General features: G+C 38.4%; 1 protein-coding gene across 10 annotated transcripts in view; it reads right to left on the reverse strand.

Annotated features, from left to right (window-relative positions):
* Positions 1–15,982, reverse strand: part of LOC125228419 (receptor-type guanylate cyclase Gyc76C-like) — a 37,429-nt gene that overhangs the window by 9,045 nt on the left and 12,402 nt on the right. For all 10 annotated transcript variants that reach the window (XM_048132999.1, XM_048132993.1, XM_048132996.1 and 7 more), the window contains 15 exons: positions 13,907–14,108; positions 11,195–11,392; positions 10,663–10,728; positions 10,207–10,447; positions 9,597–9,743; positions 7,640–7,842; positions 6,820–6,988; positions 6,234–6,403; positions 4,780–5,070; positions 3,744–3,863; positions 2,791–2,931; positions 2,289–2,360; positions 2,124–2,213; positions 1,959–2,034; positions 1,159–1,314 (listed from right to left, as the gene is read on the reverse strand). In XM_048132999.1, the coding sequence (XP_047988956.1) occupies positions 1,159–1,314; positions 1,959–2,034; positions 2,124–2,213; positions 2,289–2,360; positions 2,791–2,931; positions 3,744–3,863; positions 4,780–5,070; positions 6,234–6,403; positions 6,820–6,988; positions 7,640–7,842; positions 9,597–9,743; positions 10,207–10,447; positions 10,663–10,728; positions 11,195–11,392; positions 13,907–14,080 (2,314 nt within the window). In that variant the 5' untranslated portion in view covers positions 14,081–14,108. The remainder of the gene's footprint in view (positions 1–1,158; positions 1,315–1,958; positions 2,035–2,123; positions 2,214–2,288; positions 2,361–2,790; positions 2,932–3,743; positions 3,864–4,779; positions 5,071–6,233; positions 6,404–6,819; positions 6,989–7,639; positions 7,843–9,596; positions 9,744–10,206; positions 10,448–10,662; positions 10,729–11,194; positions 11,393–13,906; positions 14,109–15,982) is intronic.

Here is a 15,982-nt window from a genome sequence, read left to right on the forward strand (position 1 = left end):
TATATCACATTATACGACTTTTTCTACTTGGTCAAACAAAATATAAGAAAATGTCCAAAAGTGGTAATAATTGTACCGGTGAAGGCTCGTTTTCAAAAAATTGCCAAAAATAAATAATAGCAATTTATAATCACTAAGGCATATCAGCAATTTAAGTAAACATTGAAGATTCATTAAATACAAACATTATTTCGATGTGGTGTAGATTTTCAAAGAACCTTGTCACTTAATTTTAGGTAATTTCTGAAAAAAATTGAGTTCGACTTAGCCTCGTTTACTCTTTTTTAAAACCTTATAATAAAAATGTAGTCTGAGAAGATTGTAGTACAGGGTATACGAATTATAAATTTACCAGTTTTAGTTATCAAAATTGTCCAAATTTTACAAATAAGATCGACTAATTCAGCTCTATGCGTGAATTTTTCTAAACGTGCTTTAGAGAAAAAATCATAATTAATTTAGTGACTTGGTTTTCAAAAATCCAGTCTTATAAAAATCAAGATAATAAGATGCTTTAATTGAAATTTGAATGAAATAAATCTATTGGATAACGGAAAGTGTAGTATTTCACCGACTAAAACTACCAATTTTACATTATTTTGACGTTTTTTTTGAAAGCAGCCTTAATTTTTGTTAACAACTTACGCTAATTGGGGGGTCCCAAAAACTGAAAATGCCCATGATTGTATAATATGCAGGCACTCCAGTAGTCAAAAACGTTTTAAATCCCCTTCAATTACCTCTGGCCTCATAATGTGTCATCTTATTTCACAATCGTATGGTTTTCCTTCGAGTTAGATCATTCACTTTTGGAAATTATAAATTCGGTAGAAGCATAAGTAACGCATCCCCGTCTTTGCCTTTGGCTAGTCTGTGGCCAAGAGTAAGCCCATTTATAAATTTTTTTTTAATCCTTATGCTTTGTACCGAATCTTTAAATGTCCAAAAATTAATGATCTATTATTCTAAGGAAAACCATACTAGTTAAGCAGTGGTTGACCGAGATTACAATAATCAACACACCGCAACGATTTTGTCTACTATTAATAAACATATGATCGTTAATATTTCTTTAAGATCCCTGTCACAAACATAACCCGAACATCCTATTCTATGTTATTTGTTAAATTACTTATAAGGCACATTGTGTTTCCGTACCTTTGGGATCAAGGCTATTTCCAAACGGGCCCTTGCGAGCGATAATCTCGTACAGTATGATGCCGAAAGCATACACATCGCCCTTCTGCGTACCGCCCACCGTGCCGTTCGGGTCGTCCAGCTCCCGAAGCAGCTCTGGCGACTTCCATAGCAAACCTGGACAAGACATACGTTTTAATAAGTATCTACAAATCAAAATTCACTGCAATCAAAGACATATAGTATAACTCCATCTAGACAGATTAAGTCTAAGAAAAAACGGGTCTCAGTACCATACAGAAAAAGGTACGGTGACCTAGATGGCGTTACACCTTTGGGGGACGCTCGGCTAGATGGCGCTAATATTAATATTTGACATTTTAACACATATCAAGCAAGAATATTGGCCAAATTGTCAAAATTTAGGTTCAAAAGTTTTAAGCCTTTGTCAAGAGATGGCAGTCTACTTATGCACTGTGATTACACATTTTACTTCGACAGTAACTCTCTATAATACTCGATACAGACAGAGAACGTTCTCGCATGTGTGAGTACAGCAGAGTTCATAATGATGTGTACATTTATTCACCTTAACCCGTTGCGACAAGGTGAAAAAATGTACACATATTTATGAACTCTACTGCATATGAAGGAAGAAGGACACTCGTGCTAGCAGGTCAGAGAGTTTGATGGAAGCTTTGATCTTCTTTGTTTTTGTGATATAGACCCAGACCTGCAAGTTATGCAGATAGAAAGTAATGAAGGTGTTAAGTTTAATAAAAAACTTAGTAATTATAATAGTATGTATAAAGTTACATTACCTCTGTAATATTGATGATCACCCATGAAACCAACTTCAGCAGAATACCTTAGTTCATGAAGTCCAAAGTCAGTAACCTGCAAAAAAATATTGTATTACAGAACAGGTCTCAATTAAATTTATCATCGAATGTATGTATATATTAAAAGCTAAACGAAATTATTACCTGTAGCATCCATCTTGAAGTAACTACACAATTCGAGGATTTAAGATTTCCGTGAAACACTAGTGGAGAATTATGAATAAATGTCATACCCTGAAATGAAAAAAGTTGGGTGAAAAATTGTTTGCAATTGGATATCAAAATTTAACGAAGTTTAATATTATTTACCTTTATGAGATCATGTACTAATGATGATATGAACATTTGGTCCAATTTTATATCCTCATTTTCAATTATATCCTGAAACAATACAAATAAAATTGTGAACCAATCCTTTGAAAATGTATTTACTAATACAGGAAAATAACAAGAACTACAATGAGCAACACACGGTCTCGTTGTTTATCATCATGTCTAGACAAATTGGCAGACGCTCCGTCGTACAAGAAACGACGCAAGAAACGTAAAAAACAGTCTATCTCAACCCATCGATTTTTGAACAAGATGACAGATCCTCCACGTTATCCAATGTTCTGTCTCATATGTATATTGGATATAACCAGGAACGGCTCACTTCAAGATTTTTTCGCCGAGCTACAAGTACATGCCGGCAGCCGCGCACACGAGGCCCATTCAGAGGTGACGATTTTATGAACATCAAAACAGTGAGCCTTCTGTACTTTTACTATTATATATTCTGTGATATAACACATGTAGTATATGTACTCACATACAAGCTCCCCTTGGCGCAGTAGTCCGTGACGAGCAGCACCCGCAGCGGCTCCACCACGGCGCCGATGAACGAGTTGAGGTTGTCGTGCCGCAGCTCGCGCAGCAGCCGCATCTCCTTCATCACGTCACGAGGAATGTCCTGCGAAATCACGTCATCAATATTACTTGCATAGACAGTATTCTTTATGTTACACGAATTGAAGTCGCCGTGACTCACTAGCTAGAGTTAAAATTGTGATACATCTAAATAAAATAAAAGTCACGATCTATATTTGCAACGTCGCTGAACTACAATTATGAGCACTAAAGTATATCGCGGCGCACTGATTAAATCCGTAAAAATAAAGTAAACAATTGATTTTTGGTATCAGAATTTAGTCTATCGAATGACGTGCAACAATTTTAATAAAATAAATCTACTTCTAAATCTAGGTAAATATTATACTAAATACAGGTCAGACTATAAATATTGTACTAGTGTGCGAGAAGATACGATATTTACGAGTTAAAATGTAAAGTGACTAATAAAAAATAGTAATAAACTACATGCAATAAATACATACCACATGTTTTCTCTATTAAGGGAGCATGAAAATACTCTATCCTTAAATTCATATCTAACTGTAAAATTGTACATTGTCCTAACAATTTTGTTTAATAACTGTATAGTACATCTAAAGAAAAAAGATGTTGATATTAAAATAATTTTATATGTATGTATCTTCTTTTTCTGTCTTGATTGTTTTGTAGTTTCACAGTGCCTTGGTGTTAACTGTAATGCTATGTTACTTTTTGATGAAGAAATAAACAAATAAATTAATTGAAGTCTATTAAATTGTTAAATTGCGTAAGAGCTCTTTATTTGTACTATTTATGTGTATGTACCTCCATCCCTAGAGAATTTCAGTCTCTAGACATACAAATTAAGATAGACATCAATAGTGAACTTACTTTCTTTTTGGAGAACTTCAACTCCTTAATCCTAACAACGTTGCCCCTGTACTGAGCGGTCTCCGCGAAGATCTGGGGGCAGCATCTGCTCTCACACGATATACCGCTCGCTAAACTTAACTGAAACAAAAAAATACAAAATTTCAAATATGTGACTATATCTGGGTAAAGGGATCTTATTGTCGATGGCGCTTACGGCGTTATGAACGATGTTCGTATACAAATACGACGCCGCGGGACGTAAGCGCCATGGACTATAAGGTCCCTTTACCCAGATAACGTCACATATATTATGTAAAGTAAAAAAAATTGTAAACCAAATCCATTCTTTGGGTATCTTCCAGAGTAGTCCCTCGATCTCTTACTCAGTCCTACTTGCGCAGCATAATGCTATAGTACAGGCTAGGGTACTGATTCGGGTTCTTTCCTACCATAAAAACTATGACGGTGTGGTGACGGGTTAAGAATTTCACCACCCCTTTTCTTCCCGTGGGTGTCTTAGAAGTCGACTGACGGGATATGGGTTAAATTGTGGCGTAGGCGAGAGGCTGGCAACCTGTCACTGCAAGGTCACAATTTGGATTTCTTTCAACCCCTTTTTGCCAAGAGTGGCACTGAAACTTAGTACTTCATGTGCTCTGCCTACCCCTTTATGGCATACAGGCGTGATTATATGTATGTATATGTACGTATAAAAACTATATTATCCAACAAGTCTTAGGGTCTCCCCAAACCTATCAACGCGGGCAAAAATCGCTCGTTGGTATCGACATGCGTACGTATGCGTTCAGCGACAACGACGCGTAAATGTTTTAAGAATAAGAATAAGAATAAGAAAACATTTATTGACACACAAATAAAAATTGAACATTTACACAAAAATATTAAAAAATAAAATAGACAACTAGCATGCATGTCAAAAGGAACGGGGAAGGGGGGGTTTTCATAATAACGAGCGATTTTCCGTCGACTAGAGCAGATTACGCGTCGATAGGTTTGGGGAAACAGTAAGTCTTTTCGTTAAATTTCTACATACCTTACTAGGTGACCAGACTAATCCACTGCCATAATATCCATTGATATCCTGCGAGTCTATCTTCCACAGTAGCCCCTCGATCTCCTGCTCGATCTTCCACTTGCGGTAAATGCTAATAGTAACGACTAGAGTGCAGAACAGCGTGACGGCCAGCGTCCCCGCGACCACTAGGGCGGTAATCTGGGAGTCGTCTTTGGGACACTTCTCGTTGAGAAAGCCGCAGGAGGGCTCGTCCTCCGGTTTGACGTTGTCGGGCCAGTCGATTTGGATGCGCGGGTTCGTTTTGTATTCCTGAAATGGGAATAGGCCTGTTAGTGACACGCACGTATACATATGTAGATCGGAGAGCGAAAATTATGAATGAATTCATTGGTTTTATCAATGAATTCATGCCATGCACTTTTGCAGCTCACTGTACCTTTGCCTATATAAGACGCCATATATTTTGAAGGGGCTTGCATTCTAAAGCCTGACCAGAAATATGTGACTACGCGCCATCCATGTTGCGGAATTTCATTAAATTTTCTTCATACTTACAGTGAATTCACCATAACTTGTCCAATCATGTAAACAAACGAAATGTCGAATATGGTCAACCAATGACCACCACTAAATAACAACAAAAATCAACTTCTACAACTGGAATAATAAATAGTAAATTAAAAATGACCGTAAAACACTCATAGATATGTTTTATGTCATTATGACTGTTGAATAAACATTGGATCAACAATGTCAGCACTTAATTAGTTTGGACTTTATTACCTGGGTATGCCTTGCCTGGCATTAGGTTACAGGTATATTACTTAGCACTAATTATATTAGACCATTAGAAGTAGTATCTCCGTTTATGCATAATTAATCAAATGTCAAGTTATCAATTTATACATTTAATAAAATTGACGGATATGAGAGCTGGAGATACGTAGCCAAGAGAATCTTTATTATTACATATTTTTTTTCTTACACCGTTACTATTATGCCATGTCTCTCGAATAGGTACGTTGAAGACGGCCTTAGACACCAAGCGAGGTTAAATTACAGAAACAATACTGAGAGACAGTGACAGTATCACGCTGCACGAAACAGTTTTTCCAGTTGTATAAATTAGCGAATCCTAGGCGTGATAATGTAGCGCCACTACTGTGCTAGGGCAACTGAGCAACCTAGGAGAAGGCGATCTAGCACAGTTCGCATTCTCGCGGACGAATCCATACATCTGACGCGACTTTAAATATAGATTCGCGCGCATTGTACTAGACCGCCGCCAGGCCTGCCATTAGTGTAAGGCCTGAATGCAGGCTTTTTTTAGGCATGCAGCGGGATGGGGCGTGCGGCGTGCATGTGCACGCAGGCTAGCCCGCTCCGCTGCTCGCCCGCCGAACGCTCCGCTCCGAGCATCCACTCAAGCCCGACACTTAGACAAGTCGTGTGAGGAAAGGGACTATACTCACAGGGAACTCGCGGGTGGTCTGCTGGAAATGTCCGACGGGAATCATGCTGTATGTGCAGTTGACGTCATCGTCGCTGAGGTTGCTGGCCGAGCGCGCCTTGAACGCGAGCACCGAGAAGTTACCCTCGGAGTCGGCCCGCTCGTCGAGACGGATCATCATTCCGGAGACACCTGAGATCATATTTATGTCAATACCAAAGTAAGGCTAAGCACGATGTGTTCGAGCGGGACATCAATATACACTATATATGTATATGCGCTTGGGAAGAGACTGTATAAAGAGAAATAGAAGCTGACGTTGTGGATGGGGTGGACCTTGGCGGACTTTCTCTGATGAAACCGAAGAAATCCTGAAGAATGGTCAGGTCAGGAGCACCTTAAACCGGCGAGAGGTATGTCAGGATCAGAAAGTGGAACTCCTTGGTCTCTGCCCACCTCTCCAGGATCCAAGCGTGACTATATGCATGCATGCTTGCGAATCGAGCATGTGGAATATAGGTTTTAGCTATCATGGAAAAAATTACATAGAATATAAACAATAGATATGTCTTAGAAAGAATCTCGCGTAGAGTAGATATTTAGCTTACTTTTATAAGGCGTCGATTCGATCATTTTGGCTACTATTCGGGAACCGTTCTTGGCAATGGTCATCACCTTCTCGTAGGTCAGATTCTTCTCCTCTTTCAGTAGCTTATCCAACGCCTTCGCGTAGAGTTTCACCGAGTCGTACAAGTATGCGGCGTAAATGGAAACGAACTGAAACACGAAAAATACTATTATTAAATTGATTAGTTGCGATCCAGTTGAAAAAGTGGTACTTAAATCAGATATATATACGATGCGTACATATATGTATAAGCAAAGAGGATCGAGTATTACTGTCAAAGTAAAATGTGTAATCACAGTGCATAGACTGCCATCTCTCGACGGCTTAAAACTTTTGAACCTCAGTTTTGACAATTTGGTCCATGTTCTTAGCTTGATATGTGTTAAAATGTCAAATATTAATATTAGCGCCATCTAGCCGAGCGTCCCCCAAAGGTGTCTCGCCATCTGGGTCACCGTACCTTTTTCTGTATGGTTTCGAGGTACGTTTTTTCTTAGACTTTAGTTGTCTATACGGAGTTACATATGTCTTTGGTATAAGTAACCAAAGTGTTCAACATTTCGATTCGTACACTGATTCGACATATGTTCTACTCTACTCCATCATAAATAAAATTTTATCACCATCCAATTTTAATAAAATGATTTTAAGCATGAAAGATGATAAGTCGAAATATTTCATCCCATAAAATTGGTTTGGCAGGGCTTTTGACTCTGCGACCCGGCCCAAAAAGGTATATTATATACATATGTTTGACTATATAAAGATCTGACCATGATCGAAATAATATTCAAAATTACCTTCGTAAACTTATTTCCAAATATCGGCGGCAAAGCCAAATCGAACGGTTTCATGGTGTTGTACTTGCGCACTCTATTCGTAAAAGTTTCGTAGGAACTGTCTGGCTCGGAGGACACCACCACTAGCAGCGACTGAGCGCGCTTCTTGAACTCGCTCGTGAACACGTGCTCGCAGCCGGGCTGCGATCCCCGGTCCTCGGTCTCTGAAAGCAAACATTGTTGACATAACGACTGAAGTATACTAGAAACACGTGCAGCAGCAGTTTAAGACCTTAAGAACACAGATTATTATATCTGTGATCTTAGACAGCCAACGGACCACGGTATGGTATGGTGGTATTGGTAGTATAGTATTCTGTAGAGCTTCGCGAATACAGACATTTGTCTCCAGTTAACACCATTATCTAACACGTTCAAAAGAACGGACGCTGCGTCAAATAGTTAAATAACTAACACAGTTCAGTTGTTCCTTAGAAAGAAAAGAACTTCATGCATAGAAATTATTATCTATTGATCTCTCATTTCTATTGTTTTTGGAACTTTTGGACCAGGCTTCATACAAAGTTGCCTGTGGTCCCTTGACTCTTCTTATGTTTACATACGGCACGTTCCTGGTAAATAAAAAATAATAATTAAATAATAATAATTCTTGGGGTGTAAAAAGACATCTTCCTATCGAAGCCTTATCAAATTGATGACCATTCCTTATGAAGTTTAATCTATTATTATTTTTCTATATCTCATACCTACTTAATTGTTTAAAAAGAATTGCAGTATCGCACATATCCCAGGTCATCCCAAAACTATAGCATCACATTATAACATTGAACAATTGTCAATACACATGTGTAATGATATATACAGAAGAAATAGTACGGGGAAATTAGCTAAAATTACGGCATAATTAATGGAAGATTTTTTTAATTGAAATATGTACGTTATAGACCGAAGTTATTTTTCATCAACCCTCCCCACTCCTCCCCCCTCTGCGTCACCCCAATACCCTCCCTTAAAGTGCCGAAAATGCGGTTTTTCTCGATTTCTGACAAAACTGTTGAAGATACAGAAAAAGCGCGTAGGAACGAAGTAATCCTTAATAAATTTACTACAAATCATTCATTGACACTTTGGTTCTAGCACTTATAGTTTTCGAGTGATCCGTCACGAAAGTTGGTCCTTTGCTGCAATTTTCTTTAATGAATGTTAAGTTTTCGCCCAAAATGCTTACGAAATCATCGAAATTTGTTTGATATGACTAAAATATTGTAAACTCATGACTAAAATAAAATTAAGGGAGAAAAATCACTACCATGGGTGGTATTTCCAATAATATATGTCTTGGAATTCCAGTAACTATTTAAGACGTAATATTTTCATGGTAGTAGTCGCTAGGAGTATACCATTGATCCATATAGTATATCGATGACTGGGGATGAGCTTTTGGTAGCTGTTGGTAGAGCCCTGGAGTATCAATCCAGAAGCCGTGAGTTCAAGTCCCACCCATGGTAGTGATATTTCCCCCTGAAATTCATTTTCAGTTTATAAAATTTTAGTAATATCAAACAGATTTCGTTAGCAATTTGGGAGAAAACTTAACACTCACTAAAGAAAATTGCAGCAAAGGACCAACTTTCGTGATGGATCACGCGAAAACTATAAGTGCTAGAACCAAAGTGTCAATTAATGATTTGTAGTAAATTTATTAAGGATTACTTTATTCCTACACGCTTTTTCTGTATCTTCAACGGTTTTGTCAGAAATCGCGAAAAACCGCATTTTCGGCTATTTAAGGGGAGGAAGAGGGGTGACGCAGAGGGGGGAGGGATGGAGAGGGTTGATGAAACATAACTTCGGCCTGTAATGTACATATACCAATCAAAAAAAAACTTCCATTAATTATGCCAAAATTTTCATACATAACTTTCCTGGAGCAACGTACTAAAAAGTAAACACTTACTGATTAAATACTTCATAGCTTCTTTCGGCGAATAAGTTATCATATCGACGAATATGACCATATACTGGCCATTTACAAATAACTGCAAAGATTCCATGGCTTGCATCATGTCGATTAACCCCGACGTTGACCCCAAAAACACGTATACTGGAACATGAATAGACAAACATTTTTAATACTTTTTCAAGACAGTCATTATTACATACAGATGTTAGAATTATCGCACTAAAAGCAACACTGTTAATGTATCTTGTGTATTTGTAATAAGGTTACACATTGGCAGGATTAAACACTTAGACGGTGATACGCAAATATTTTTAGACAAGCAATCGGGAATTTTAATGACTCATTTTAAAATTCAGAGATAGACTGTAAAAAAAAGTCTCAACATGTTTGCAACAATGTATTCCTTTCTTGCATAAAACGATGTGTTATTGAAATCATTGTTTAAGAAGAATCCAGGTCCCAGCAGATCTTAATGCTGTCGAAGACAGACTGCTGGTATTTGACGGTCAGGTTGTTTTTCTTGGAAAGGTTCTTTAGCATCAGTACTACCGTGGCCCATGATTCCTTACACACACACTACTCCCTGCTGAACTTGTATACTCACTTCTAGTCCTATTCTTGGTGTCCTGTATGAACTGGTACCAGAAGCCGGGCGCGCAGCAGGCCATTTTCTCCGAGCAGCACTTGAAGCCCTCGATGACCGGCCGCTGGTGGTTGACGGTCATGTTGTTCTTCTTGGCGTGGTTCTCTAGCGTCAGCGCTACCGTCACCCAAGACTCCTCGTACACTATGCTGAACTTGTTCCAACGGTAGTAGCGTAGCAGCGCCATTACTGATTTTGTAGCCTAAAGAGAAGAATTTTATTTTACCATAGCACAGATAACTAAGAGTTCTTAAAAGTAACTATCGTGAGCTTATATTTAAGCTATAGTCCCCATCGTATAATAACCGTATAGCTAACTAAAATGTTGCAGTTCAATACCGTGTTTTTCACAAGCGAGATATCAATACGTTGTCCAGTTCAAAGAGACCTTCATACTTTGTCAATAATATTGTTTACCTGTGTGTCTGGAGGTTCCAATCTGGCAAAATTAGGCATGGTTGAAGTTTGGTAGTCGGAACATTTCTGAAAAGAATACACATGACCTGAATCATAATTTGGTAAATAGATTTAACTACGTAATAAGGACAGATAGAAACATATTATTACATTTACTGTCAAGGATAAATTACATGTGTTGGCAAAATGATATTGAAAGAACTAGCCCAACACGTCTGTAAAACTCATTAACTATTTACTCATAAACGTTGAATTATTCTGGCTAGGCTAAGTAAAATAATACGCACTAGTCTAATCATAATTTAGTTGTTTTTTGTTATATTATATGGCATCCCTGTCGCAGTGTCGCTGGTGTGTCGCTCTTTTATTAGATAAATAAACTAAAAGGTTGCGCCGTGCTGGCCTACGTTTTACATCGTCCGATGGGCCCGAAAAACGCAGCGAGTAGCGACACCTCACGTGCACCAGCAACTCACATGTATGTAGTCGCGTCGACTCCGTGTCGCTACTGGTACTAGCCACACCTACTTACATAAGAGATCATGGGCAAGTTGACGGACTGCGCTACGATGGCCTCCGTGTTGCATCGTCCCTCAGGCCCGAAGAACGCGGCGACGCCCGAGCAACTCATATGTGTAAGTAGTCGCGTCGCCGTCACCGTGTCGCCGCGGGTGTCGTTCCACTCCAGTAGAAGTTGCACGTCCGGCAGGATTATGTCTTGGTTGTTAATCTATACAGATAGATATAGTTGAAAAAAATTACATCATAACATTATGGCATCGATTTTTGACTGCATAGTATCGATGTACGAGTATATAAAATGTTGATGCAAAGCAAGTTATTCTGATCAGGATATAAGACAAGTTGTGTTACATGCAAATATAAGACCTTAACCTAAATTCCTTGCATCAGGAATTTAATGCAAGTGTGTTACTGGGAAATTACGATTCAAGGAGCTAAGTGATCGGGTCGATTAACGCCACGCTTCGTCATGTCATCATCTTAAACGTAGTTAAATTCAAATTTGCACTTTTATTACCTACCTATACCTACATAGGTATGTAAGTGGACAGTATACATTGTGACTCATGTTGACTTTTCATACGCATATAGATAATTTTCATAACAATTTAATGTTTATGTGTATTATTAAGTACTGCGTAATCGAATATACCTAAATTACACAAGGAAAATGTTTAAAAATATAGTTATTGTTGACTTTCAAAACAACATTTACAGCCCCATGCATATGCACAATTTTAGATCAAGTATACGTACGTAATACGGTACAAATGTTAATGATACCAAGAATTACTATGAATTCCCCGCAACAAGCAATAATCAATAATTATGTTCCTCTCCTAAGTAATAAACAATCACATTTGTAAAATTATATATAAGTAATTGCATTGCAAGCCGCTAACGATTTCCACAAATTTTACGATAAATCAGGATCGTGGGGACCTGGGGACCAACAATCAACATTTAACCCACAAAGAAAATTAAATCTATGTAAGGTACAGCGGGGCAAATCTCGACTGGGGGGCCATTGTAACTGGTCCATTTTTTCCATTATTACACTATGATGTTGAATTCTACAAGTATCCACTGAACACGCCTACCATATATAACCGGTAGACACTCTATTTAATAATGCAAACATTGTAAAACATGGAGAAAATGGACCAATTAGTTACATTTGCCCCTCAGTCGGGATTTGCCCCGCTGTACCTTATGTATAAAAATATGACTCAATCTGCAAATTCTGCAATAACATCTTCCAAGCTGCAATAGCATCTTCTTCGGTTTTTTGTACAGAGGCCAAATGTTTAAATCATAACATTTCTCCAGTAGGTATATCTGGTACAACACTTTCGTTTTCGTCTACGCTCTATGTAGCCAAAACACACTTACCAGTAAGACGTTTCTGTTGTTTGTATTTGCAATTTATTGTACGATATCTTAGACCATTCCCAATAACTGATAATTACGTGTGTTCTATTACTGTTTAGGCGTCATCCATATATTACGTCACAGTGTAAGGGGGGGGGGAGGGGTCATACTAAATGTGACAATCCCTGTTAAAGGGATACAAAAAAGCGTGACATAGGGGGGGGGAGGGGTCCAAAAACCTGAAATTTGGTGTGACGTAATATGTGGATGATCCCTATAGGTAAAACTATCTTCCTTCTAACGTAGTTACATACAAAATCAAAATAGATAATTGAGTTGTCCCATGTTTAATGGAATTTACTGCTAATGATTAGGTCAAGTTCGGGAGCACCAATAAATCAACTATCACAACCGTATGCTCTGAAACCGACCTAGAAAAACAAACATACAGAGCCTGCTTTATTTGCGTACGTCAATAGCATTAGCTGAAAGATTTATTTCTGCGACCTACAATATTTCGAACTGAGTCGCCCGTGTGAGGAATGTTTGACTCCATGTTTTATTTGCTAAAGTTATTTTTAGATACGGAAGTTTAGATATGAATTCGTGTTAAATAAACAAGTACGTCTTTGTGGGGTACGGCTTGCAATGCGGTCTTGTCAACTAGAACCGCTAGATTTTACAAGCATTCTGCAGTACGAATCATTACATAGTTATATTTTATTGCTAACATAACACAGAAATGTGTTCAAAAAAGACAGGTATATCAGTGAACCAGATTATGTTTACAATATCGGCCAATAATGTATCGTTTATGACCTTTATGTTGTTTATAAACACCTGCTTTTTGCCTCTCTAAAAGTTTCCATATCGGGTGATATAATGAACCTTGAATTGAAGTATCCTTGCAAACCGAGGCTATAAGGCCAAGGTTTAATATAAATTTAAGATGGTTGTCGACGACTCCTTAAATATGAACATAGCCACTATTTTCCACCCTAATTATTGATTGACATTATGGAAAATATTTTGATAAACTTTACTGTGTGATATTCACCAACGTTATGATTTATTGAACAGGAGAAAATGTATAGATAGGTACTTATACGAGATACTTTGTTATACAAGCGCGGATAATAAGTAGCTACACTAGCTACGACAGACGAGTAGAACTTCAATCGTCATCCAGACACGAATGACTGGGTAGGAAAGTAATCGTTTCTTTCAGCAAATTTAAATCAATTTTAGTGATATACTGATTTAAAATTACTGAGTGGCTTTTCACCAAAGAATAGTATTTACGCTCAAGAAAGCCACCTCCCACGTATTTAGTAACATATGTATGACGAACCTCTTCAAGCGCCATAGACAGCGCCCCAGAGATGGCGAGCCCCTGCCGGTCGCGGAGCTCGCCCTTGATGGACGGCAGGTACCCGATGGTGATGTTGTACTTCTTGTGCAGCGCCTGCGCCGGCGCCGCCAGCAGGCTCAGCGCCGCCAGCGCCAGCACAGCGCCGCGCCACATGCCGACGCCTTCACCGCACGCGTCGCAACTGACAACAAAACGTTATGCTAACATTGGCGGATTAACCATAAGCAAGTCTTGTGGAAATGCTCGTCATTTTGAAATGATAACCACAATTTAGGACCCTCTATGAGTCGGAGTAGAGTAGACCTGTATATGGCATATTTTTACATCGACATCTTAGGTAAATAGGAGTCTATATTTTATGGAACAGGTTAAAATTTCTAAAATTACAGCTATGCTGCGGGCAACGTGGTACGATTAAAACGTAACTTAGGTCAAAACAAGCCAAGTTGGCAGCAATTTTTATTGCACAGGCTTAAAAAGTGTCATTTATAAGTCAAACTTCTATGAAATTCTGATACCTATAAGATACAAAATCTTTTGCTACAGGCAATAAATGTTAAATATACGTACAGTGTTGAGTCAACCGTGAGCTAATAAATCATTTTAGAAACACTTTGCTTCCCTACTTACAGTAAACATAAACATATTTATTCAACTTTACAAATTCATATACAATATACACAGACTTTAATTACAGAACTTTGAATTTGAAAAGCAAACCCTTTGTGCCTTACCAATAGTTGGCGTGATTCCTACACTAGGCAATGCCTGTCCCGTAGGAAATCAAATTACAACCGAGTTACCATTACAGGCGCGAATTGCTACAAAAAGAGAATAGATTGACTTATATAATATCTAAGTTAAAACTAAAAACTAACTATTTAGGTATTTATTACAGGACAAGTGTGGGTGTGAATTCGCGTTTGTGAGTGTGTGTGTGTGTGTGTGTGTGTGTGTGTGTGTGTGTGTGTGTGTGTGTGTGTGTGTGTGTGTGTGTGTGCGCGCGCGTGTGTGTGTGTGTGTGTGTGTGTGTGCGCGCGCGTGTGCGTGTATGTGCGTGTGTGTGTGAGTGTGTGTGTGTGTGTGTGTGTGTGTGTGTGTGTGTGTGTGTGTGTGTGTGTGTGTGTGTGTGTGTGTGTGTGTGTGTGTGTGTGTGTGTGTGTGTGTGTGTGTGTGTCTGTGCATGTGAGTGAGAGCGTTAGAACCAGACTAATTTCCTTTCAGAAGGCTTTCGGTTTCGTTGTACGTTAAATTGCCTAGCCATTCATGAAGCGTAGTTTTCAGTTCTTTGACAGTGAGAGTTTTAGTGTTTACCTTGCTGCTTACTTTATTGTAGATAAACGGATGTAGGTGCGAGCTAAATCTTTTGGCAAACACGGATACCGACTGAGGCAACATTTCATAATTTTTTGCTACATCCTCTACGACCTCTCCTATTAACATAAGAGTATGTATTGGTCGATACAACTCGATTCCCAACGGGTTCCCTAAAATTCTCTAGTATCTGTAGAAGTCCATACAAAACAGATGCCAAAAACCCCTCCGGCTTTACCAACGAAAATTTTCACGCCCCGCCACTGCTACACATACATAAGATATGATAGATAAATAACTTTATTTGTATCCACAACACAACATATAAAGGCTTACAATAAACAGGAAAAAAGAAATGAGAGTACACCGCTAACTTAACTAAAAAAAAAAAAAAAAATAGTGTCCAACTGTCCACTAATATAATTTCATGGGCGTTTAGCAACGAACCATGGTGCTGAAAAAAATTACGACTTTGCCCACATGTACACCCAATTTATTTAAACGAACGGTAGATGGTGTTGTTAACATCTTCCTCACTAAAGAATATATATTAAAACAGATGATAATATATACAAAAATAACCAAGTAAGTTGATTGATGTTGAATCGTCTCAAATCGTTCACGTATTAAGGAAACATTTGCGTAGACATATTCAGTGGGTCCAGTGAATAAGGGCATAACTCAAATTGACTCGGTGAAAAAGGTCACAAGTCCGAGGTTGCTTGCGTGGTGGGACACACT

Source organism: Leguminivora glycinivorella, chromosome 7 (assembly GCF_023078275.1).
Source record: "Leguminivora glycinivorella isolate SPB_JAAS2020 chromosome 7, LegGlyc_1.1, whole genome shotgun sequence".
NCBI lineage: Eukaryota > Metazoa > Arthropoda > Insecta > Lepidoptera > Tortricidae > Leguminivora > Leguminivora glycinivorella.